The 24,376-nt window shown below is 42.0% G+C and overlaps 3 protein-coding genes across 5 annotated transcripts; 2 read left to right on the top strand and 1 right to left on the bottom strand.

Annotated features, from left to right (window-relative positions):
* Positions 1-1,310: 1,310 nt before the first annotated feature.
* Positions 1,311-6,958, bottom strand: LOC104918923 (glucose-induced degradation protein 4 homolog). Its single transcript, XM_010730809.3, has 6 exons — positions 6,504-6,958; positions 6,085-6,144; positions 5,371-5,478; positions 5,182-5,283; positions 4,951-5,081; positions 1,311-2,751 (listed from the first exon to the last, which is right to left on the bottom strand). The coding sequence occupies exons 1-6, from the start codon at positions 6,693-6,695 to the stop codon at positions 2,688-2,690; spliced, it is 657 nt and encodes a 218-aa protein (XP_010729111.1). The 5' UTR covers positions 6,696-6,958; the 3' UTR covers positions 1,311-2,687.
* Positions 6,959-7,067: 109 nt separating this feature from the next.
* On the top strand, positions 7,068-10,989 carry atpaf2 (ATP synthase mitochondrial F1 complex assembly factor 2). The gene is made up of 8 exons (XM_019258748.2): positions 7,068-7,468; positions 7,549-7,593; positions 7,736-7,884; positions 8,278-8,375; positions 9,231-9,311; positions 9,432-9,544; positions 9,654-9,769; positions 10,329-10,989. The coding sequence occupies exons 1-8, from the start codon at positions 7,351-7,353 to the stop codon at positions 10,464-10,466; spliced, it is 858 nt and encodes a 285-aa protein (XP_019114293.1). The 5' UTR covers positions 7,068-7,350; the 3' UTR covers positions 10,467-10,989.
* Positions 10,990-11,283: 294 nt separating this feature from the next.
* On the top strand, positions 11,284-23,600 carry tom1l2b (target of myb1 like 2 membrane trafficking protein b). 3 transcript variants are annotated; one of them, XM_019258762.2, is made up of 16 exons: positions 11,284-11,407; positions 11,830-11,914; positions 12,647-12,725; positions 12,992-13,141; positions 14,258-14,392; positions 14,477-14,626; positions 15,222-15,338; positions 15,559-15,692; positions 15,838-15,889; positions 16,874-16,882; positions 17,735-17,903; positions 18,660-18,789; positions 18,902-18,977; positions 19,812-19,871; positions 20,730-20,766; positions 20,875-23,600. In XM_019258762.2, the coding sequence occupies exons 1-16, from the start codon at positions 11,356-11,358 to the stop codon at positions 21,021-21,023; spliced, it is 1,584 nt and encodes a 527-aa protein (XP_019114307.1). In that variant the 5' UTR covers positions 11,284-11,355; the 3' UTR covers positions 21,024-23,600. The 3 variants fall into 3 exon arrangements, with proteins under 3 accessions (XP_019114307.1, XP_010729112.2, XP_019114308.1); XM_010730810.3 differs by lacking the exon at positions 16,874-16,882; XM_019258763.2 differs by lacking the exon at positions 19,812-19,871.
* The last annotated feature ends 776 nt before the right edge of the window (positions 23,601-24,376 follow it).

Raw genomic sequence — 24,376 nt, 5'->3', positions numbered from 1 at the left:
AGAATAATTTTTTGATCCTCTGAAACAGAGTCTTCTTCTCCACACCAGCAGAAAGGTTGGCTGCAGCTCCATCTGTTGGGCCAACTGCAGCTGAGACTTTGTCTTCACTGGCAATTGGCCCACAGTCAGTAACTGGATTGCTATTAGCTGGAGCAGGAGCAGCACCAGACTCGTCTTTAGTGAGACTAGTACACCCACTGACTCCATCATCACAGTCACTGACGGCTGATGATCCTGGTGACATATCAAGGATGAAAATCTCACCCTCTGAGTATCCATTACTAGAAATCTCAGAGGGGAAATCTTCTCCACAGGAACCAGGAGTAGATCGTCCGTCTGGGTAAATGGAGACTGTCTCGATATCATCTTCCTCAGTGAAACATAGGTTGTCAAAGCATTTCATTCTGGCTAGTTGTATATGGCCGTCATCAACAGAGCACTCAACATCTGAATAGTTACCACAGGTGTGTGGGTCTCCATCAATACCGCTCTCGATGTCAAATGACTTTTTGATTTTGTTCTTGATGTCTGCATTGTAACAGCTCCAACTGTCAGGGTGTGAATCTATACAGCTGCAGCTCTGTGTCAGAAAATCTGCCTCCATTTTCACTAGTGCAATCTTCAACTTTGAAATCTTCATCATAGATATTGCGAAAATGTTGGCATCTTGAGCAATGGAATTCTCAGTTAATCTTTCAATGCGACTGGCAGAAGATGTCTGTATTTCTAAGTCAGCATAGATAGCTGGAGGGTTTGATTTTCCATGGCTGGAAGGTGTCATCTTCAAGTCCATGCCAGTGTCACTGAGAAAATCATCGGATTCACTGAGATGATTCGAGGGTGAAACAGTCATGAACTGAAGTCCCTCACGTCTGCTGACTGTTTTGTTGTTTCATTGATTTTGGTGAAACTGGATCATATTTTATGGAGAAAATGTGTTCTGGTCTTTACTCTGATGTTCTCCAGCTGTTTCACATCAACTCTCTGTCGTGTTTTTATGTTGACTCTTGCTCTTGCTAAAAACACCTGAAGTGAAACATTACAACACACCAGAGGGCAGTGCAGGGTAAAAAATGACAACCAGTGTTTCGTTTCTATTGAAACGTTCAGCCAGGAGCAGCATGACTCTCCTTATAGCGTGCATATTCACTATCAAGTTTATTATTTAAAGAAAAGGTTTTTGTCGACAAATACAATTCACAGTTTTTTTAGTCTTTTAAAAATCAGTAAATGACTTCATAATTAATGAGGTGTGGGATTAAAAAACAAAAACACAATACTGGTCAAACAAGCAAGACACACAGTGAAGGGTGTTTTGATATGATTTTTTTAAAATCCATAATTCATTCTTTACAGTCACACCATCAATCAAATCCAGGCTTAAACAAACACACTTCTGATCTGTTATAATACAACTCTGATAAGCTTTAGAAACATGGCACCGTCACATGGGAAAGGGACATGATTAGGGAGTGTTTTCATAGGCAATTTAACAAAAATATTTTTATTTAGTGAAGATAGATTTTTTTTTATATATATACTATAAGGATAGAATAAAATTCTGTCTGAAAACTGAAGGTTTTAAGTTTGGAGAGTGCTATGTTGAAAGCGTTGCATAGTCGAGGAGACATAAATGTACAGGGGTAGTGGGGGTATTAATTTAAAATGACATGAGGAAGTAAAAAGCTCTCTGTTTAATGCAGAGTCCAGGCTAAAAATACTCTCTTTATGAATACTTACGTGATTGTTTTGGCTCTAAACCGCGCCCACACAGTCAAACCCTTAAAAACTAGTCAAAAAAAACTTGATCCGCCACCTTCATGCTTGTGTACTAGGGCACGGGAGTGTAAAATCCTGACTGCAAGCATTAGTAACATAAAGTTTTTGTGCAAATGTAACTCAATAGAACAAGATCCACAGCAATCACAAGTGATAATCTCCCAAGCAGTTGTATGAACACATGGGGGGAAAAGCTCGTTTTGTGTGTCACTTACATGGCGGCCTTTAAAAGTGCCACTCTGAGTCCATCATTTAGAGTAAAATAACAACAAACTAGCTTAGCTTTAAAAAAAAATACTGTTGTTCTAGCTTATGGGCTGATTAAAGCTCCAATCAATTATGAACCCATCTCTCTTGCTTTTCTTCCACACAGACTTGGTGATTTACTTCTTTAGAGATTGTGTTTGTAAGAGCAGACGCCTCAGAGCGATCCTTGTCCGACTCGCAGTCAAATGTGTTTATGTCGCTCGCTCCGCATCGGCCTGGATGAGAGCTGGAAACTAGTTGCAAGACAGAAAGGGGGAATTCCCAACTCAGCTTGTAAAGTGTCTTGAGATGTTGCGCCAAGCGTTTTTTTTAAAAACAAATGAAGAAAGGGATACACTATATGAGCCACAGCCAGTCTCTGCTGCTGGTTCTAACTTTACAAACTCCAGCCAGGGAGCAGAGCTGCACTTGTTTCCTTTCTTTCTCCTTATCTCGGCCATACATACATTCATTTGTCCTATATCCCGTGCACTGGTCAATCAGCTGTCTGTCCGTTTATTGGGAAAGAGTTTGCACTTCTCCAAAGCCCAAATTCTCATCATCCCTAATCGTTCTTGTCCTCCTCAGTAGCATCTGCAGACCTCTGCTTTGCTTTAAGTCTCTGTCCATCAACAAAAAAAGATCCACGATGCTGGCCGATGTCACCGGAACTCATAGATGGCTGCACTGTGCTCGGGAACATGGGTGAGGTTTAGAGACTGGTACCTGCAGTGTGACACAGAATATGTTTACATGATTATGTAAGAAGTACATGGCACATGTTAGAAAAATGACCTTGGCATGAACTCATTACGTATAATCACAAGCTCCCGAGCTTATGAAATATGAATCTGAGAAAACATGTACGTGATGTGCATGCATCTCCCAAACATCAACATTTCATGAGCTGAATTAAACCTGTTTTCAAACCATCGAAATGGTTAAGTGGTTTATTACATTTAAAGACATAGCCATAAAGATTTTTTTAATGCAATAACCATTAGTGCAATGACCTCTTTACATATCAGATTTCATTGTTAGTGGCAGAGTCCGCCAGCCCATTCAAAATGCCTTCACACACACACACATTTATCATAACACCATTTCATTGATATCAGCTTCACTGCTTGCACGAGCCGTGCACGGCGACTACTTCATTGAACTGCTGAGGCTCGCATGCACGTGGTGTCCATAGTGTTACTGCTACTGACAGCTCCATCTGTCTACATTGAGTTTGTCTTTGCTTAATACAATAAAAACCTTGTTAACAAATGAGAAACGCTGCAGAGCTTTTATATTCTGAAATGTAAACAGAGGACGTGGAGTAAAAAAAAAAGAAAAAAAAAAAGATATTTTTCTTTTCGTCTGTGAATTTGTATATTTTGCTTGTATGATGTTTTTTGCTGAGAGCTTCTCGTGTCTTATGTAAAAAAATAGGCAAAGATCTCCCCAGGGAAGCTACGCTGCAGCTGCATGAAACCCGCTTCCCTCACGGGATGTGTGGCTCTCACTCACGCAGGCAGTGTGCCCCTGCCGTTAGAGCTGAATTAAGTTACTACTAATGAAAACAGAACCTCCCACCGCTGCTCCTTCACATTAAAAGCACTCAATGGGTGTAAAATGGGTGGCTTTTATAGTGAAGCAGCCACGGGGCACAATTAATTTATCACAGAGGTCTGACCACCATCATCCATCAAAGATTTAATCAAATCAGATTGCGGTTTCTCATAGCATGATGGGAAAAACAGACTACTGACTGACATATCTATTAAAACTATGCTTGTTTGTTTGGCTGTACAGTAAACAGACACACCGGCTACTCTTCTGTTGTATTTCTGTGGCTGAATGAGCTTTTGCTGTAGTCACTGCACCCAAAGATTTTGGTCCTGTGTCATAACAGCTTAAGATAACGCCCAAATTCTTCTACGTCAAGAAGTAGAATTTATATTCCAAACAATAAAAAGGGAAAACTTTATATGAAAAAACAGAAGATGTGTGGTTTCAGCTGAATTGTGTGAAGTCAAAAACAACCCCAAAATGACAGGGTTTGCTAGAGTAAAAAAAAAAATGGATGTTGACATTTTGAAAGCCAAAAGTTATTGAGGGAACTGAGGGCAAACCACCAGTCTGGACTGATGCTCTTATTCTGCTTTTTCTTCATGTGTGGTTTGAAGCGTTCACACCAGAGGTGGTAAAAGCCAGCAAAGAGCTGAGCTATTCCTGTCAATAAACTACTTATAAGTGCATAACAACATCCACGTTGCAGTTGTTACTGATTTCTGTCCTCAAAATGACACTAAACGCCAACGTTAAAGTAAACATGACAGAAGCGCTGGCTGTTAATCCTTGAACACTTTTTGGAAATTAGCATAAAGTAGAAATATTCTGTGATCAGAGAGCAAAACAAAACTTGTTTCCAAGTCTATGGCCAGAAAAGGGGATGAAAAATAACTGAAAGGAATGAAATCACAGGGCGTTTGTAACAAAAGCAAAACCATTACGTGCAAAGCAAGTTGAAAGAAATGCCAGAGAATGTCAAATAAAAATGAAAACACTCGAGTACAGACCTTGTTTTGCTTATAACCAGTCAGTACGTCCATACAAATCAAATGAAACAAACTGCTGGTTAGATTGCAGTGCGTCATCCATATAAGGTTACACATGGTCTGAGCTGGACCTATTTGGAAGAGCCACATTCATTTACTAAGCATCTGAGCAGCTCCCATGGAGAAATTAGGAGTTAAGGGCACCTTGACGGAATTTTTTTTAGTCTGTTAATGACTTTCCCCACGCAGATCTTCCACCCTGTCTGGGATTTGATCCAGCAACCTTTGGCTCACAAGTCTTCTGATTTAAAAAAAAAAAAAAAACTCATCTCAAAAGACTCATTTTCCCCTCACAGTAACTTGTGTTGTGCTGCTTTACCATTCAGAGCTCCTGTGGTAGTAGTAGCCCTCGATTGTTGCTGTAGATTTCTGGAAGCAGATGTAGTAGAAACCAGCAAAGGAAGCGCCGCTGATGTCTTTTATTGTGTGGTCAGGGACCAGAAACTGCTCCTGTGTGGGGGGGACGGATGGTGTGAGAAACAGCAGCAGCTGCAGTTCAGTGGTGACTTGCTCCAACATATGGTCAGGCTCAATTTAGGCAGCACCTTACCTTCCACCTCATGAAAATATAGTCAGAGTTCTTGAGATCTTCATAGTCAAAATCGTCAGAGTTGAATGTCTTTGCGTACTGGTAGAAGGCCTGGAACTTGCCCTTGACACAAAGAGTTAAAAAGGATTATGTCACGATAAAGCAGCCTGCTGCAGAGCACTCGTGTAGATTATGAATGAATGAGCTTACCCAGTGCTTTCGATCCACATCCTCATCTGCATCCCATTTCCGAGTGAGGAACGGTCGCTTCCTGCTGATGATCTCTCCGGCGAAAAACGTGGTCAGAGTTGGGTATTCCTGCAAAGAGTGAACGCAACACGTTTGAGTGACGTTTTGTTTGCTGTTGTAGCCAACCTTTGTTATTTCTTCTCTTTGTAAGTGAAGGAATGTCACACCCAGTGCTAACAACAAGTCTGTCAGCTCAATGTTTCCACGACAGAACAAATTACAGGGTAGAAAGTGACGTACATGTGCTGATATTCACTGATTATTATTAATAACTGCAGCCACATTGTGGGATACAGTTTTGTACAGCGTATACAAATAGTCAACAGGGCAATATACCATCATCTACCTGGCAGTTCCATGTGATTTTACACATAATATTATACTCAAGTCTTACTGCAGCTTTAAAAGGTGACGTTACCGCATCAGACTGTCAAACTCATGGGTAATAAAAGCGCCTGTGATTCAGAGGTTTTCCGTCATGTGCTGTGTGTTTTGTTAGGTAGCTTTGCTGTGCTTTGATCTGTAGTAGTATAACATGACATCCTCTAGAATGGCAAACGCCTGGAGTTAGACTGTACTGGTATCTAAAAAAGGAAACAAACACAATGAGCTTTGACCAGATCCAGCTTAAATTATTTATGTTTGTGGCTTAATAAAGGGAATGAATCCGCTCACCTCAGTCAGTCCTTTTATCTTCAGGTAGCCACACAAGTAGGAATCCTCCATGGTGACATGCTTTAAAAGAAAACACAGTAAACAACCATTACTTCATATACTGTGTCTTATATCTAATATCCTCTCACACAAACATGCAGGTTTGTAAAAGGTGTCTCTACAAATGCAGAAGCCAACATGATTAAACCTCTATTAGGTATTGTTTTTGACAATAACATTGAATAAAACGTGTCTGTACTTGAAATATTTTGCTAGAAAGCAGTCGCAGGCGTCCACAGCTAGCTGGGCGAGTTACTCAACGACAGGCCAGGGCTCATTGATTTTCCAGCTGTCAATCATCACACCGCCCGTTTGACAGATCACCAAATGTCCCTGACAGGTCGCCTGAATAGTGAAATATCCGCGTTCACAGTCCCCACCTGTAAAACAACCTCCACGTCGTAAGAGTTCCCCTTGCTCTTCTGGTGGCCCCTGAACTTGGAGCCGCTGTACAGCAGCGAGGTGACAACACCGGGCTGCTGGGTGTTTATCGGCGGCGGCGGGATAAGCGAGGCCGAGGCTGCGAAGGCCGCGGCAGGGGAGTCGCTGAGGTATCCAGCGGGGACAGGCATGGCTCCCGCTTCGCTGGCTGGGCACCGACCGCGGGAAATTGCCGTCTGGACTATGGACTCTGTCGGCGTCTACGAAGGGGGTGGGGGAGGACTAAAGAGGTCCACCAACATTCAATTCCCCCCCTAAATCCTCCACGGTTTAGTTTACCGGGCACCAAGCTCCCAGAAAAGTAAGTGGACTTCGACGCGGCGCTGTAGGCAGCAGAATCCGCCCTTCTCATTGGTCAACTGAATTCACCGTGCTAAGATCCCTAACGTCCATTGGTTGGACTTGCGGAAGGCTTTATGGGAATATTTTGGTGTAGTTTGTTCCTGTTGTGTAACGGTACGCAGAAGCACGTAAAGAACTACATTTCCCAGCCGTTAAAAAAAAATATTTGCGACACTGTTTGACAAGCACGGAAGGTCAAACGCATGCTTTTGAACACAGGAGGAAAGCTGAGGTAGAAATGTGTAGCAGGAATTAGAAACTTAGCGACTGTATACAGTTAGAGTATAAATGAGAATTGATGCTAATACGGAAAACACTCATTCATAAAGAAATGGTAAATTTAATTAACTAACGAACTGCGTTGAGAAACAGCCTAGAAAAAGCAGGTAGCTAGATTTCAGCTCGCTTTTCTTCCAAACATTACATCTTCACATAACTGCCGCTATGTTCAGGAGCCTTCTTAGACTCCAGACTCAGTTTGGAAATACTCTTTTATTTAGTAAAGTGTGCCAACGAAGTCAGCACTGTGGCTCTGCTCAGAAATACTCCACAGCCGCAGCAGGTGAGATAAACACAAGTCTTTCCGCTGCTGCAAAACATTGTGTGAGTAGTGACTGATGTCATGTTATCTGCTGTTTCCAGAAAGAAAAAGATTTTACCAAGATGTCAGCATATCCCAAGGTGAAGGTAAGTGTCAGATGTTACTAGTGAAAGGTCAGTATGGCAGCTCTGTGATTGAGGATCTCTTATTGTTGATTATAAGAGCCCATTTTATGTTTTTAATATAATAGTATATTCTTCTTAATGAATATTTCCAATTTCCATGTAGGTGGTTTATATGAGATAAACCTCGACAGAAGGAAACTGAAAACTCCTGGGGGGAAGCTGTTCACAGTACCAAATGAAGCCCTGGCCATCGCCGTGGCAACCGAGTGGGATGCCCAAAGGGACACGCTCAAGTTCTACACTATGCACCTGGTACGGCCTTTGACCTGCACGCAATGGGGCTTCACATCGTCTTATCATTTGGAGAATTTATGGTTGCTTGAAATGTGCATCTATCTATCTATCTATCTATCTATCGATCTATCTATCTATCTGTGTCCTCAGTGAATAGCTGTATTAAGTTTTCAGTGATGTACACAATGTAGATTTTCTTCCGTGCTATTGAAAATACACTTCCTCCCTGTGGTTTAATTTGATACAGAAAAACTAGAAGTACATGTATATATAAGTAGTGTATTGCTAGTAGTCATTTTTACCACGAAACTCTTTTCATGAAACTTTTTTTTTTTTATGCCACTAGTAAATATGTTCAAATGTAACTGACACGTGCACTGAAAGAGTAATGTTGGTGCACTCTCCCTGCAGACTACTCTGTGCAACACAGCTCTGGACAATCCCACCGAACGTACCAAGGACCAAATGATCAGTGCTGCCCTGAAGTTCCTGGAGACTGATACAGTCTGGTATAATACTTATTTAATTATTGACTTTAACAGTTTATCAAACTAATAATGTTTAACAATACTAATAATAATGATAACTCATTCAGTGTTCTGTATGTCCATATACCTTTTATTTAAATATTGTTTACATCAGTGTATTTAATGAAAGCTAAAAACAGATTAACAAATGTTCCGATTCTCAATAAAGTGACACCTTTTCGATTAAACACACACTTCCACACTTTGTGGAAGACATAAGAAAATCAACACACTGACAACCACAAGATGAACTGATTATTTGTCACATAATTTTATCCTGGACTTGACTGCTGCTGTGGCTATGTGATTTTGAGGGGGGGAAACAAAACCTTAATTAAAAAAAGAAAGTAAAGTTGTAAAGTTGCACGTAGTATTGAAACTGAAGTTCTTTGATATATGTTTTTTTCTCTCTTGTCTTAAACAGTGGCAAGCAAATGAGAAAGCTATTTTAGCTTTCTCATTTGCTTGCCACTGTGAACCTTCAGCTTGAACCTTCAGCTTAACATGTTTACATTCAAGCCTCTCTATCTCTGTAATTGTTGTGAGCTTCTCTGAAGCCTGCTAATGCTCATGATAAAAAGTCTCAGTGTTATAACAGCAAATCATTTTTTATCTATGTCTCAAACTATGCCATGTTGGGTCCTTGGATTTGACAGAACTACCCAGAAAGTTCTTGAATTTGATGTTTAAAAGTGAGTGAAGTGAAGGAGCTCTGACTGTTCTGCATTTGGACAACCATTTACATGTTGTTTGTTATTTGCAAAAAAAAATGTTTAGGTATTTTTTATTTTTTTGTTTGGTTGATTTTTTATTTTCTTTCTTTATTTATTTTTTTAGTTACAGAGTAGAGGACCCTCATGGTTTGGTTGAGCTACAGAACAATGAGTGGGACCCTGTTCTGCACTGGATCGAAAACAGGTAACAGCAGCATTAGCTTTTGTCATAGCTAAGCTCCCCAAAAGGCAATACAACCCTTGTAAATTAAACCAGTGTATTAACCTTATTCCTAATTCTCTTTATCTCTCTCAACTCTTTCAGATATAATGTCACTATTGGGTCTTCATGTAGTATTATGGGTCCTGAGATCCCAGAGGCAACCAAAGACACGTTCCGGCAACACCTGAAATCTTACAACTTCTGGTCACTGACAGGTAAAACATCTTCAAACTGGTCAAACAGTATTATTAACAAACTGCATTGTACTAAGCTTTAAAAATAGTAGGGCAGAGCTAGACCGTAATGTGCTTTTGTCCTGTGCAGGGCTTGAGTACGTGATCACCCAGCTGAAGTCTGTTGTGCTGTCGATGGGGATGATTGACAGACATCTGAGTGTGGAACAGGCTGTTCTGCTGTCTAGACTGGAGGAGGAATATCAGGTAGGAGAGTAGGAGAATGGATTTTCCTCTCAACTCAGTATTTATTGCTGTCAGTTAGTGTATTTATTTTTTATGATAACCATAAACAAATCAGACCCGGTCACGGAACTTGGCAGCCTCTATGTTGGGACACAAGCAGGAGAGTTTCTTGTAAGCAGATTTTCCAGAAATCCCAGTAATTCTCCTGCGAGCGGATCTTTGCCTCATCATTATTATTAGATTATTATAGAGCAGAACAAAAGTATGTTGGTGTTTCCAGTGTTTCTATTATCTGTAATTTCCAGAAACTCAAAAGATTTGCTTTATCGTCTCTGAGGAAAAAAAACACCATCTTCTGTTTTCATCATATTTTTCATGAAATCTAACCTAGCACACAATGTACAATACAGTGAAAATGCTGTCTTTACACTTCTGTGTCCTGGCTTTAATTGTTCCCAGAAATTGTACAAATATTTCTGCTAATAGTAACAACTTTTTGATCTTGCACGGCTGAATGTAGTGTAACAACAATTGAGTTTTATTTATTTTACTAACATGTTGGATTTTGTTTCCTGCACAGATTCGGCGCTGGGGTAACGTGGAGTGGGCCCACGACTACGACATGTATGAGCTGAGGGCACGAACTGCTGCCGGAGCCCTTTTTGTTCACCTCTCATCTGAGAGTTCAACCGTCAAACGCAAACTTCTGCAGGACTGAAACGGATACGCTCATACGATCATAAAACTCTCGGCGAGCACACAACAAATCTCATCCCTCTGTTTATTCACATTTCAACATGTGCGCAGACCAACACAAAACATCCTGGTTGTTCTGTTTAGCAATGACAACTGCTGCATCTGTGATCTGTTACAGAGTGATCTCACTCTAGTAAAACAGCGGTTGCATTTGTGCAGTGTTTACTTGTGGCAGCTGCCAAGCGTGGCACCCTTCCCTAAGTTTCCAGTCAGTTCTCAGTCATCCATGACAGTTTGGATACTGCAAGAGAACAGTGACTGATGTTGTTGCCTGTTTGAAGGTGGACTGTTAATACCATGCCTGCTTTCTATGTGCGCTACATTTGAATACTACAAAGTGCATCGGCTAGTCTAACAGCACATGATTCATACTAATTGTGCTGTATGTGGTGGACTGAACACTGCTGTACACTGATAGCCTATTCATCAGTATCATTGTTGGTAGTCCTTTTCATGTCTAAAGTTTAAATTAAAGTTGAAAATAATTAAAACGTTACAATTCATGTCTGTCTGTTCTCTTTCCACCTCCTTTTAATCAAAATGTCAGCAAAGTTCGTCGCAAATGAAAACCTGCACAATGCATTTAAAGTATTTAATGTGTATTCTCTCTCTGCTCGTATCAGAATGGGTGTCACAGTCATAAAACAGCCATTTGACTTTTATCGATGCAACCTTTGGTGCCTTTTATTTACAATCGCCCAACTCTTATGACTGATGTTCGGTCTATCCAATCACGCTAAAGGTCAGGATTTCTTAACCAATTAGGTCGCTCTGTGGGCGGGACTCGGTGGACGTATCCTCATGTATCATCATCATCATCCCATGGACTGACTTGTTTGTTGTCGAGCAAGATGGAGTTCCTTCTGGGAAATCCTTATAGTACCCCTGTGGGGCATTGCATTGGTATGTAACCAGATGTTTTTTTGGAGGGGGTGACTAAACCGCGGGAAGGTAGACATACATGTCTAATAGGAAATGTATCCGTTTGGTGCGATAGTGGTTTTTTACGGGCTCGCCGCCTTTTAGCATGCTAACGTCCCTGAATGAGTTCTCCCCAGCTGGAAAGCAGCCGTTAGCCGCCGAGCTAACTGGTAGTAACGGTAACATCTGCTGTCATTGCGCTGGCAGTGTCGTTAACACAGCAGAGGTCTGTTTTCTGTCATTGTCCGCCCTCAGCTCGCTGTTAAAAACACAAACGAGTACATTTACCTGTATTTTAAATGATTACTAAGAGCTAAGTGGGCTAACAGTCAGCTAGCGACCAGTCATCGTCACATAATGTCTCTCTGCGTTATTTACCTAAACTAACTACTTGTGTCTTTCAGAGAGAGCCACTGATGGCTCTCTGCAGAGTGAAGACTGGACCCTCAACATGGAAATATGTGACATCATCAATGAAACAGAGGATGGGTGAGTACCCAGAAAAATCAATCAGTTTCCATGTCGGTTATTGATTAACTCATATGTATGAGTTTGATCCTGACTTCCTTGTTCATGTGTTTGCACATTGCATTGCTGCAGCAAAACACATTGTTAAGAGTCAGATCTTTTTTTTCCTCCCATTTTCTTTATCTCTGTCACACCAAGAGAAGGAGCCCAAGCAAGGTGGAGTTATGCAAGGCCTCTTTTCTTATCTCATCCCTCCATTAACCTTGTACTGTATGTTTAAGCTGGTGCCCGAAGGTCCAGGTCTTGTTTGATTCGTGGGTTATAAACTGGCTCAGGTGGATCTAGCCTAGTGCGGCATGCTGTGTATCAGCAGTCCTAAAAAAAAAAAAAAAAGAGGTCTGACTCTACTTTTTTCTTCTCTCGAGGGGGTTTCGTGCGCCCGCTGCTGCGAGCCGATCTGTCAGGAGTGGTCAAAGAATTTAAAAGTTAATCATTACTACCTTTTAGAGAGGAACAGTCGCATTGCTGATGCAGAGATTGTGACATGTCAAAGAATGATTGACACACGCCCCTTGCTTGATATTCTTCCCAATTTTTGCAAACGTGATCCGTCATCCTGTCAGTGACAGTCCAAATGCCCCTAAAAGCCCTCCACTGTTACATTTTTGGCAACTGTGTTTGTTTGTGGCATGCTGTGGCGTACTATCCATGTGTGTTTAATGTTTTTATTTCCATTTTGCGTGGTGTGTGCAGGCCAAAGGATGCAATCAGAGCAGTAAAGAAGAGGCTGAATGGCAACAGGAACTATAGGGAAGTGATGCTGGCTTTAACGGTGAGTTAAAAGCACTCATCATTTGTTACGGTATTAAAAAAAAGTTACTGATATAGTCTAATAGTCCTTTTCCCTCTCACGTAATCCTATGAGAAGCAATTCATTTGGAACTACTTGATCGTATCACTTGATTTGCATTGACAGGGAATTTGCAATCCAAAATATCATTTTATATCCATGTCTAACTTCAGCATGCCTTTAAACTGGATCTGATTTATGGTTGTGCCACACAAAAATGTCAATAATTTCCTCTTTGCCTCCGTCAGGTCCTGGAGACGTGTGTGAAGAACTGCGGCCATCGTTTTCATGCTTTGGTCACCAGCAGGGACTTTGTTGATGGCGTCCTTGTTAAAATCATCTCCCCTAAAAACAATCCGCCTACGATCGTTCAAGATAAAGTACTTGCTCTGATTCAGGTGAGATAACAGTGAAAACTGCTTGTGCCTAGTGTGGGTTTGTTACCTTAGCAGCATAGTGAGCGCATGTCATAATGTTTGAGAGGTTATTCCCAATGACTGGGTAAACCGGTGTTTCTGATTGAGTCACTTAGTGAGAGATTTGCAGCGTAGGTGTTTGTTATAGTACGTGTGGCTGTGCAGAAGCCCCGTCATCCCCAGGCAGAGCCTCAGGTAAAGCACAACATCTCCAGGGCTTCATCCAGGAGCAGCTCCGGTTACCTGTCACAGCTCGGATAACCCTGCTAGGCTCATGTGGGCTGCTCCTATTTCCAACAGGAGAAATCATGTGATCACAGCTTTACAGCATGGAGCCAGGAGAGGAGAGGAGAGGAGAGAGGAGAGGGGGGCATACAGTAGCTGTGAGGGAGAGGGGTGAATCTAATTGCTTGTCATTTGTGTAGTCATTAGCCAAACAATTCTGTGACAGGACGGCAAGCTGGGAAAAAGTAGTGTGGGAAAGCATATTGAACAGCACTCCCTTAACACAACAACAGGAGTACTGTTGACATTTCTTTTAGCAAGATGAGTAATCCCCATTTGGGCAACAGACTGCGGTTGTGTTGTGCAGCTGCCTAACCACCTGTCTAATCTCTCAGGTGTTAATATGTGTTCTCTGGAGATGATGGCAGCGAGCATGTGTTTACAGTTAAGATTAAAGTCAACCTTGATTCATTTTTCATTAGTTTTGCATCCACTTTATGCTGTTTTAGACACACTTGGGCCAAATTGAGGGAACATTTTGGACGACTTGGCGAAATGACTGAGGAGAACTACCTCAAAGTCTTCCCACTTGTCAAAAAGTGTGTCATGTGTTTGAGCTGTTGTAATAGCCCAGCTTAGCTTTAGCCTGTCTACTGCTGAGAGAGAGAGAAGCCAAGAGCTTTGTGGTTTGCTGACTGACTGTATTCAAGGCAGACAAACAGAAATAATCAGAGAACAGGCCTCTTTTAGTATTCTGACGTCCCTTGTTTTGGTTGCTGTGTCAGCCCTCCCTTTACCCATTGTGTTGTTTTGTCATAGTTCAGTCTCTCCCTCTCTTTTCTTTAAACTCTTTTCTCACTCTTCCTTCTTCAGGCATGGGCTGATGCATTCAGGAGCAGTCCGGACCTTACAGGCGTGGTCCAAATCTACGAGGAGCTAAAGAGGAAAGGCATCGAGTTCCCTATGTCAGACCTGGAGACCCTGTCTCCTATACACACGCCTCAGCGGGTAGGAGGCATCATACTAAGCAGCTTAAGTAGGTCCAGACCAAGCAGAGCATGATTGTCTTCCCATGTACTTTGTTGCTGTTAGGTGGCATCTGCTCCAGAGGGTGACGCTGCTCTTCACAAGTACAGCACCACTACTGTTCAGCCCACACCACAAGCTGTCCCACCAGCCTACCCCACCCCTCAGGTCCCCAACATTCATGCCTCTGGATCCATCAATCCTACATCTGAACAGGTACAACTTCACTTCCCCATAAACACACACAAGTAAACAGTTGGTTTAAATATGCACTCAGTCCATAGCAGCCTCTAACAAGAGGTCAAAATGGCTTTTGAATAGACGCTGCAAATGTGCTTTTGCGTCACAGTGTCTGTTTTTTTTTTTGTTGCCAGATGTCATGGCACAGCCCTGTCAGGTGAACTCATGTTCCCCTTCATAGACACCACCTGTCATGTTCCAGACTCTATTGAATGGATCATAAAGCACTTGTTGTTTAACACTATTCATTGTTGTTGTTACAGTATTTTTTTCATGCATTTGAATTGTCGTTGTTAAGGCGGTTTCTGCAAATTTACTTAAGTCAGCATCACAGTATTTGCAACCCTATTTGGCTTGTTTGTTTTCCTCCTTAACTCGTTAGGTTGAGTTATTAGTTGACCTTTCCATGTGCTCTGTAACAAAGTATGCCCTGGGGTGCAAGGACCTGTGAGTCACTGTTCTAAGCAACAGTAATACTAGCTGATATTCATGTTTATTTATGTATTTAACTAATTTAACATCTGTTAAACAAATGATAAATTGTATATTAATTCAACTGTATGACGTACAGATTTGCCGGCTGCGCAGCGAGTTGGACATTGTTCGCGGAAACACTAAAGTGATGTCAGAGATGTTGACCGAGATGGTCCCGGGACAGGAGGATACTTCAGACTACGAGTTACTACAGGCAAGGAACCAGTGTGTGTGTGTCTGTGTCTTTGTCTGTGTGTACTTTCTAAAGTGTGTGTGTGTGTGTGTGTGTCCACTTCCTAAAGTGTTTGTGTGTGTGAATGAACAAATATAAAAGACTTTTTCATAATAAAGACATTTTCAAAGCATAAAAAAAAAAGTAACCTGTGACAAATGTGCGTACATGTGTGTTTGTGCCGTGTGCATGTGTGTGTTAGGAGTTGAACAGGACTTGTAGAGCCATGCAGCAGAGGATAGTGGAGCTCATCTCCTGTGTTTCCAATGAGGCGGTGACTGAGGAGCTGCTGCACGTCAACGATGACCTCAATAACATTTTCCTACGCTACGAAAGGTTAGAAACACGTCTACATACGCAGTTTGCAAAGTCCTCTGGGAGGAAGAAAGTCTGCACATTTATCTCCTCTTTTCTCTGATGGCATTGTGTGTCTGTTTGCAGAGATTTTGGTTTCTTTCATGTCGTTCTTTATTTGCCTCAGGTACGAGCGGTTTAGGTCTGGGAGGTCCACAGCTCAGAGTGTTAACAATGGGGTGAGTCAGCAGTTAGTAACACAGGTGGTGAAACGCCCAGTGTTTACATCACCGCTCATGTTTTCTCATCCTCTGATGTCGGCACCTTTCTGTATCGGTAGTGTGGACGTGCATGTTGCATAACCAGTCAGGCTTTACGATGTCTTTCAAGTGCTGTTATCTGTCAGTGATTTACCAGATGTACATGCCTAATTAAAAGGAAACCCAACAAAGATATATGTGCATTTTACTTTCACCACAAAATGCAAAGCAAGTATCATTTATTTCCATTTTTGTCATTCATGTAGAACATTCTGTTTTGCATTCTCTCTCTGCAATACAGTCAAGTCCTGTCCAGCAGGGGGAAACATTGACCATGCCAATACGGTAGTCAATGTAAAGCATAAAGTCTGTGCATGTTGGGATTCACTGGAAATGAGCTGGTTGTTGTACCACAATAAAATGCAATCAGCAGTCCAGTCACAGCTTTGGGGTACTCCAAAAAGGTACTTTAGGATTCATCAGCCGGCTGAGTGAAAATCTTTGTTTCAGCAGAGAAATCATCATCATTCTTTACTTCTAAATACTCGTATAAATACACAAGGGTGCCTCACCGGTTGTTTTTTCTGATCAGCTTCCGTTTGCCATGCTTTGTCAAGCTATTTGCAATATTTCAAATGCATCTGACCAGAAAATCAGGAGCTAAAAATGTCCAAATCCAGACAGAGAGCAGATTATGTCCAGCAGCACATTAACAACTCCTTACCGTACATCAGACACATGCAGCAGCTTACAGTAGACGCTTCACATGTTTTTATCTCTGCATGTGTCAAGGATACTCCGTTGGCGCATACTTGCCTCTTCACTGGGTTTTCCCCTTTAATCAGGCATGGTATATCTTCCATAGTTATCATGCCATTGCATAGTGTCCCTGCACAGGCATGTTAATGGTATTCACTGTCTCTTCCTTTCTGTTCTTTTCTGTTCTTCTGTTTCTGTGGCTAGCTGAGACAGGCAAGTATGAAAATATTCAACCTCCCTAAATGATCGGTGTCACCCCCACCCCATAGCGACTGTTGAAACATGGCTTAAAAATATGGGCCCCTGCCACCACCAGTATCTGTCACCCCCCCCATATGGCATGTTTTGACTATGCAGCCCCACTCCCCCCAGCAGACAATAATATGACAAACCTGGAGGTAGAGTTGACAGTGACACAAGATTAAGCTGGAACTAAGGAGTATCACTGTCATCTTGTGTTTGCATTCTCTCAGACAGAGAGTCTGGGTTTGGGATTTGCAAACTGGTCTTGATAAATGAACTCCTCCAGAGCCCAAAGATTCAGTCCTCCCTGCTCCCTCCCTGCTGTATTTCTACATTCTTAAGGGGATTGTTTTGTCTGTAAGGATAACCAGCACTTTTAGAGTTAATGACAACATTATTAAGAATTGATGGCGAGTTTATTGGTCCATTTCCTCGAGTCAAACACTTTTTAATCTAAATGTGTCTCTAATGTGGAGCAATATTCTTTGGACCCCCTTAAGAAACAGTTTTTCAGAAAGTCACTTAATTTCCTTCTATCCTCAGTTACAAACATTTTCATGCTCTCCTGAAGCTAACCAACATGTTTTACAAGTGTGTACTTGCCATCATGCCTTCATGAGTTTGTTTTTTTCTTTCTTTCTTTATTCCTTCATATTTTTCAGACACATCCAAGGAACTGTATAGATTTGTAATCCTGCCTTTCCTTAGCCTCCCTACCAAAGGATTTGTTTTGCTGTTCATGAGCCAGAAACCCTCAATCCTTCTCTCATATCCTACACGAAACGAGCGCTACAGCGCCTCTCATCAATTCTTCTTCACCAGGTCCTGAGTGAGGCTACAGAGGACAACCTCATAGATCTCGGCCCCGGCTCTCCAGCGGTGGTCAGCAACATGCCTAACGTAGCCCCGACCAGTTTGCCCCACACCATCACAGCCCCTGCCGGAAGGCCCTCCTCCCCGGCCACCTTGGCATCCCGCCTAGCTGGCCTTGGTATGCCCAAATGTTCACGTGTTCTTCATCAGATACAACATATTGCAACTATCTGCAATTCATGACGAATGTCCTCTTAACAATAGTTGAGCTGATTTTGTTTCTGAACATCGGCATTAGACTGCTGGCTAGTTAGTTATACATTAATAAAGCCAAACTGAGACTGGAAGTAGGATGAAAGAGCTCGCCTCGGTCTGTCCAAAGTTCAAACATATGCCCCGTCCTATTGTCACAATAAGGTTGCTAGGCAACAAGCAGAGGTTTCAGAAAGCCACTACTGCTGCTGCCAAAGAAGTAGTTTCAGAGACAACAACCTGGTAATTACTAAGCTTTAGAGCTGTTAGTACGTGTACTTATTAACTTCAGACAGAGCTAGGCTAGCTGTTTCCCCCTGCTTCCAGTCTTCGTGCTAGGCTAATAAAGTCTCGGCTCTAGCTCCATAGTTAAAGCACAGATATATGAGTTGTGTTGATCTTCTTAATAATCAACTCCAGAAAAGTTGAACTGTTCCTTTAACCGCTGCACCTGCACAACCACAGAGTGTTGTAGACTTCATTTAGCCCCCAGCTGATTCTGACCTCTATTTTAGCTCCAGCAGTGGTTGCTTTTTTTTGACATAATTGCAAAGGCTCTGTAGAAAACGTGTGAAAAATAGATCCTGTTTCATGAGCGTTGCTGTTCACACAGTGGAAGTCTGCAATGTCGAATAACCCTATAGCATCAAACAGTGTTTTTTTGTTGTTTTTTGCCCTCCAGACATGGGTGCAGACAGTGTCAGCAGTACCTTGAGCTCTCTGCCCAGCTGTAAGCCTCCTCCTACCCAGGATGACTTTGACGTGTTTGCTCAGACAAGGACCGGAGCTCTCTCCGAACCATCACGCAAGACGTAAGGACTCATGTATTTGTTGATTATTAGAACTGTTGCAGTCCTCTTTCCAATTAAGAATAATTGGGCCAAGCACGACTGCATGAAAGCTCATGCCTACCTGTCGTCTCAGCTCGACAGCAAAAGACAGCAACATCACCGGCGGCCTTCCTCCAACTCTGGATGTCCTACCGCCAGCTGGTGGAGCGGTGAGTCTCAGTGATACATGCTTTTATGTCCTGTGTGGCCTATCGTCTTCAGTACTTGTTTCATAACCCGCTCAAAGGACATTTTTGGGGGTGTGTGGTTGAATGCGCGCCGTGCTGTCGAAGCCGACATTTCCTCCCGCTCTTTCTAACTTGTGCTGCTCGATGCTTCTAATCGCTTTATTAGCTAACAAGTAGAAAAAACAGGTTTAAACTCAGATGTAGTTTCTAACTGAGCCTGCAGGTTTAACAGCAACATCTCTTCAAATGCTTTAGAGCCATTCACGTATCACTAACACGACTGACTTAGAGTCTTAGCTGTTGTGTGGGCATGGCCCTGCTTTCAAGCAGGAAAGGGAATGATGATGATGATGATATAAGTGACCAGTTCATCAGTGTAACGCTAATGAAATCCGATATTAGCTCCACCCTAACATGCCTGGTGTGAATGCGCCCTGTCGGCTGCTGAATGTGTAAAGCGGTCAGAGTTAGCAGCTGTGGTTACCGGCTGAAGCGACCTGCTAAGCTGTCAGAGAAGATGCTGCTTGCTACATTCAGCTTTACACTGCTTCCCAGCTTCGAGCTGTACACAGTGTTGAAGTGAGTCATTGTCATCAGTGTGTGTGTGTGTATTTCATACCATCCACAAACATCCGTTTCTGTGTTTTTGTTTTTTTTCCCACCTCACAGTAAACTTTAAGTTGCATTTGATTTATTTATTTAACACTGAAGTCATATTTTTTGTTGTGTTTGGGGCGGGGGATTTTCTTTTTCTTTTGTGGCATTGCTGCCCACTCTTCTGGCCACCTCTGGCGGTCTTGATGCTGCCCCCCGTAGGGTGTCGGAGGCCAGTCCTCTGTCATGGATGACATAGAGGAGTGGCTGTGTACTGATGTGGTGAGCCCCTCATGATTTTTATTTCTGCCTGCAGTGCTTTCTCTCTCTTCCTTTTTCCTTTTGAAGTCAGAAAGTAACACATCTCCCTCACATTTCCTCACTTTTTTTTGATCAATCATATATTAATATCCTCATCTATTATAAGTTACTCACAGTGTGTCGTGGGGACAAACTAATTTTGGAATTATTGCAAAGATTTGCAAAAATGAGCATGAGGTTTTGAATGCAGATACGTGTTGCAGCATAGTGTGCAAGAAACTGCTTTCACACCACCAGTGGACTCACTATCAAGTGTCTAATCAGGTCGTAACCCGGAACCGAAACCTCACAATGGACGCTCTGTGTGTTGTGAATTAATGTATCGGACTGCTCTGACAAAGCAGGGATCAAGTTTCTTCTACAGCGTGAGATTTTTAGTTGTAGCCATACATTCGTGTAAATTTTTGTTGGATAACCTGAACCAAAACCAAATCCTTTAACGTGACGAAAGAGAAGAAAGGCACGTGTGATTTGTTGGTGAAGCATTACAAGAGTTCATGCTCATTTTTATGTATTTGTTCTGCATTATTGGTCAGGAAACAACTGCTGGGTTTTGTTTTAGCATTCATAGTATTTCCTATAAATGGGCACCAATAAAAATGTATTATAATTTCCAAAATTAGTTGCACATTTTTGGTGAGTGGTAATGACGGGGAAGTGGCTATTTGTGTGATAAAACCTAATTGGTGAGTCACTGGGTGAAAAATATATACATATTCATGCACAGGATCAGAATTGTTTGGTTTGTGGTGGTTTGAAGTGTTTAGTTTTGCCGAGCCGTCTCTCAGGTGTGACCCTGTCGTCTGTGCTTTTCAACAGAAAGGAGACGAAGGTGAGGAAGGCGTGACAAGTGAAGGTAGGCCACCGTGAATCTAATTTCCAATCATTTCTCAGCCACGTTTTGACTCCACCTCCTCTCAGATTCACACCACTCCTCTGTGTTTGCTCGATGAAATGCTTCCAGAGTTCGACAAGTTCCTCGAGGAGAGAGCCAAAGCTGCAGAGATGGTCCCCAGCCTACCATCACCACCCAGTGGTGAACCAGGCGCTGCGCAGGGAACCCCAAGCCGCAAGAAGCCTGACAGGCCGGAGGACACTTTGCTCGCCATGTAGAACCTCTCGCCTTTCCCCGTCAGATCCCCAGCCTAAAAGCCGACCAGCCGAGCATCAGCAGCAGCCGCATCACCCAAGGACAGACTGACCTGACACTAAAACACACCCCACCTCCGTGCCGATTCATCACAACACTGTTCAGTTTCACACTACAGGCAAGGGAGTTATTCACTTTCTCCGTTTATTTCTCACAAGAAAGGAAGAAACCAAAACAAAAGTTTTGATATTGCCGCCAGACGATGGATCTCACCCATGTGACAACCGGCGTCAGAGACTGTGAGGCAGCCTGCTTTTACCTTCTTCTTCTTCACATGTGAAGAATCTCCCTCCGCCTGTTGTGGACTGCAGAGCTTCATGTTGCAGCTAATCCTAAAAGAATATCATGTAGAGTTTTATAAATCAGCATCCTGCTGTTGTTGCCATTAGTGGGAAATCAATTTCATACCCGAGCCCTTAAAGCATGCAGCAAACTTCATTTAAGTTTCCACGATTAAAGAAACCCCAACAGAAAACATTAGCATCGCTATTGCGGGAACGCCCGTTAACAAGCCGAAGCACTGAGCATACCTACGTACGAGGATATCGTTTTGGTGTTTTGTATCAGTCCCTTTGCAAGTCAGTCTTGAGTTGTAAAATCTGTAAATGACAAATGTCAAGTTTATTAGTCGTGTGTATATTTAAGCTACATATGTATGAAAGAGATGTTGATTTAATGTAGATTTGTTTGGGGGGCGGGGGATAAAAATGGATTTATCTTGCAGCTGCTGTGACATTAGGGATGTACCTCACCGGGGTTTTTCACAAGAAAAGGGAATCGTTATACATCTGTTCATTTACGGATAAAAGAAGAAGAAGGGAGTTTAGTTTTTGTAATTGGCATAATTGCGCACCACACCAACCAACGTGTTCTTCGACTTTCCTCTAAGTCACATGTTGTGGATTTGTCTTTGACAGACTTGACCGCGGTTGTTTGTTGACATGAGATTATTTTGCTGAGATGTTATTAGCCTGAAGCTGCTGTCTGAACTTTTTCCGCAGTTTAGCTGGTTTTGATTCCATCAGCTGAAAAATATTGTCTAATTATTGTTTATGTAATCATTTATTTGCTGATATTTTGTGTCATGTATGGGGAGGGGGTGTTATTGTTGTGTTATTTCCCAGTCAGAGTTGGTCTCACTGGTAGCTGAAGAGATGCTGTTTTTGGAGCCGATTGTACTGTATAATTCCTGATCTGAATCCTTTTCACAGGACCAAATCTGTGCTTTCTTCCGGATGTGGGGAGAAAAAAAGATTCTGGATAATTGGCTCGCTCACACATAGTCCGGTCCTCCTTTAAAAATCTGCAGCTTAATATCCAAGGATGTGATGAAAATTCAAGGCACTACAGAAGCTGTTTGAACATCGCCGTCGTGCGTTTCTCCTTTTTATTTCTTTATGCTGACATCTTAAAAGGCCTGACCTTTCAACGTGACATTTGTTTTCAGAAATGAGCCGGCCAGCAGACGCGTCGCTACAAATGAGACATTTCACTCCCTCGACAATAACCGAATGCAACATGTTAAACAATCACAACAAGCTTAAAACAAGCGCGCACTTTGACAGTCGCATTACCTTTCGACTTGTACTGTAAATCACTTAACACTTAACCTGATGTAATTAATGAGAACTGTTGGGGGGGAAAAATATTTGAGTGTAGAAATAATTTATTCAGCACCGTTTGTCTTTGTTTTTCTTCAAATCAGTATTTTAAAACATTTTATTGTACGGGAGAAAAATGGGAAATTAACTGTTTAGGGACAAATTGTCATTGTCTTTTTTTGTGTTTTAGTTTTTTGGGCTTTTGTTTATGGAGTTCATCATTTCATTTTTATACATTGCTGCTGGCTAATTCATTACGGTCACGTTCATGTGGATATTCTGTGGAACGTGCCCGTACAGTAAAAGAAAAATATGGACACAGTTTATAAAAGCAGTCCATCACTGATTCATAGAGAATGATTTATCTCATGAAGGATACATATTTTTTAAGAGCTTCACTCCTAGTTTTATGGACTGACACATGACATCAACGGATATAATTAACTTAGGTTGGACGCTACCGACAAAGCATCAACATTGCACATTTTGAAAGGGAAACCTCCTTTCTCCTTTTTTGTTTTCTTGTTTTGGTGTTCGACGTGTGTTTGTGTGTGTCAGCTGTTCTGTAACGCAGAAACATTTGATCTCGGTCGATTTGGGGGGGAAAAAAAACAACAAAAAAAGATGTTTAAAAGAATACATGTTACTTTCCTGTTTGATACTGCCCAGGGTCAGCCTGGTTTATCGGTGTGTGCTCTGTCAGTGATTTGTAACTGAACCTCAGTGTAGAGTCATCTCAGACCTGTTTTTTTTTTTCTTTTTTTTTTTTGCAACAATACGTTTCTTTGTGCGTCTCTCTGGATGATATGAAAAGAGATGCTGATAAGGGAGGCTGTGCTGTGTGACTGCTACTTTCCTGAGTTGCCTCATCTCTCGTTTCTCTTTGTGTTGTTTGACTTATGCATGAACTCTAATAAAACACTAGCAGTGTGTCCGCAACCTTGTTTCATTTATTATGTTGTCCAGAATCAAATATTACCGTTGCACTACAACACACTGCCACCACTCCAGCCCTCTCCTTGGCATACCAGCCTCGGCCCGGATCCCTCTTCAGATGGTAATAGCCATAGCTGACCTGTAGTAAACCCTTTCCATTTACCTTACCACCCCCCCTCCTCTCTCTAGAGGCCCGTGGGCCCTACACCAGGGGCTTCCCCATTGGTCGTCAGGAATCGCCTCATCCCACAACATGGCCCCTCACATTCTGCCTCAGTCACTGGAGCGTTTTTCCCGGTCAAAAAAGGAAAAGAGGGGTGTGTCTGTCCGGATGGTAGACTGGAAAGCACCAGTACACAGGATCCCTGTTTGACTCAACATGTGCTGGGTTTTTTTTTTTTTTTTTTTTTTTAAATGAGTGACTACCTCATAATCTGTGTAAAGTCATACTACAGAAAATAACAAAAGAGCTGCTGGATTCCTTTTTTAAGAGGTAAAAGCTTTTATATTTTCAAGTTCATCACTGGAGGAAAACTGTTGTTTGTTTTTTATGTTTTCTATTATTTAAGGATGTGTTTTAGATTCCAAGAGGCAAAAAAAATATATTTAAATATGGCAGAAAGTCAGGAAACAAATCATGTTTTTCCATGTGTCACTTGTTGGTGCACATGCTACCACAGCAACTGCTATAAGGTATAATGTGTTGCTAGTGAAAACAGTGATTTGAAATATTTCAACACTGCTTAACTGTGTGTGTGTTCTCCCCTCTAAATTCACTT

This window comes from Larimichthys crocea, chromosome XVI (genome assembly GCF_000972845.2).
Source record: "Larimichthys crocea isolate SSNF chromosome XVI, L_crocea_2.0, whole genome shotgun sequence".
NCBI lineage: Eukaryota > Metazoa > Chordata > Actinopteri > Sciaenidae > Larimichthys > Larimichthys crocea.
The sequence above is the reverse complement of the archived record's forward strand: the minus strand, read 5'-3'. Positions and strand labels throughout refer to the sequence as shown.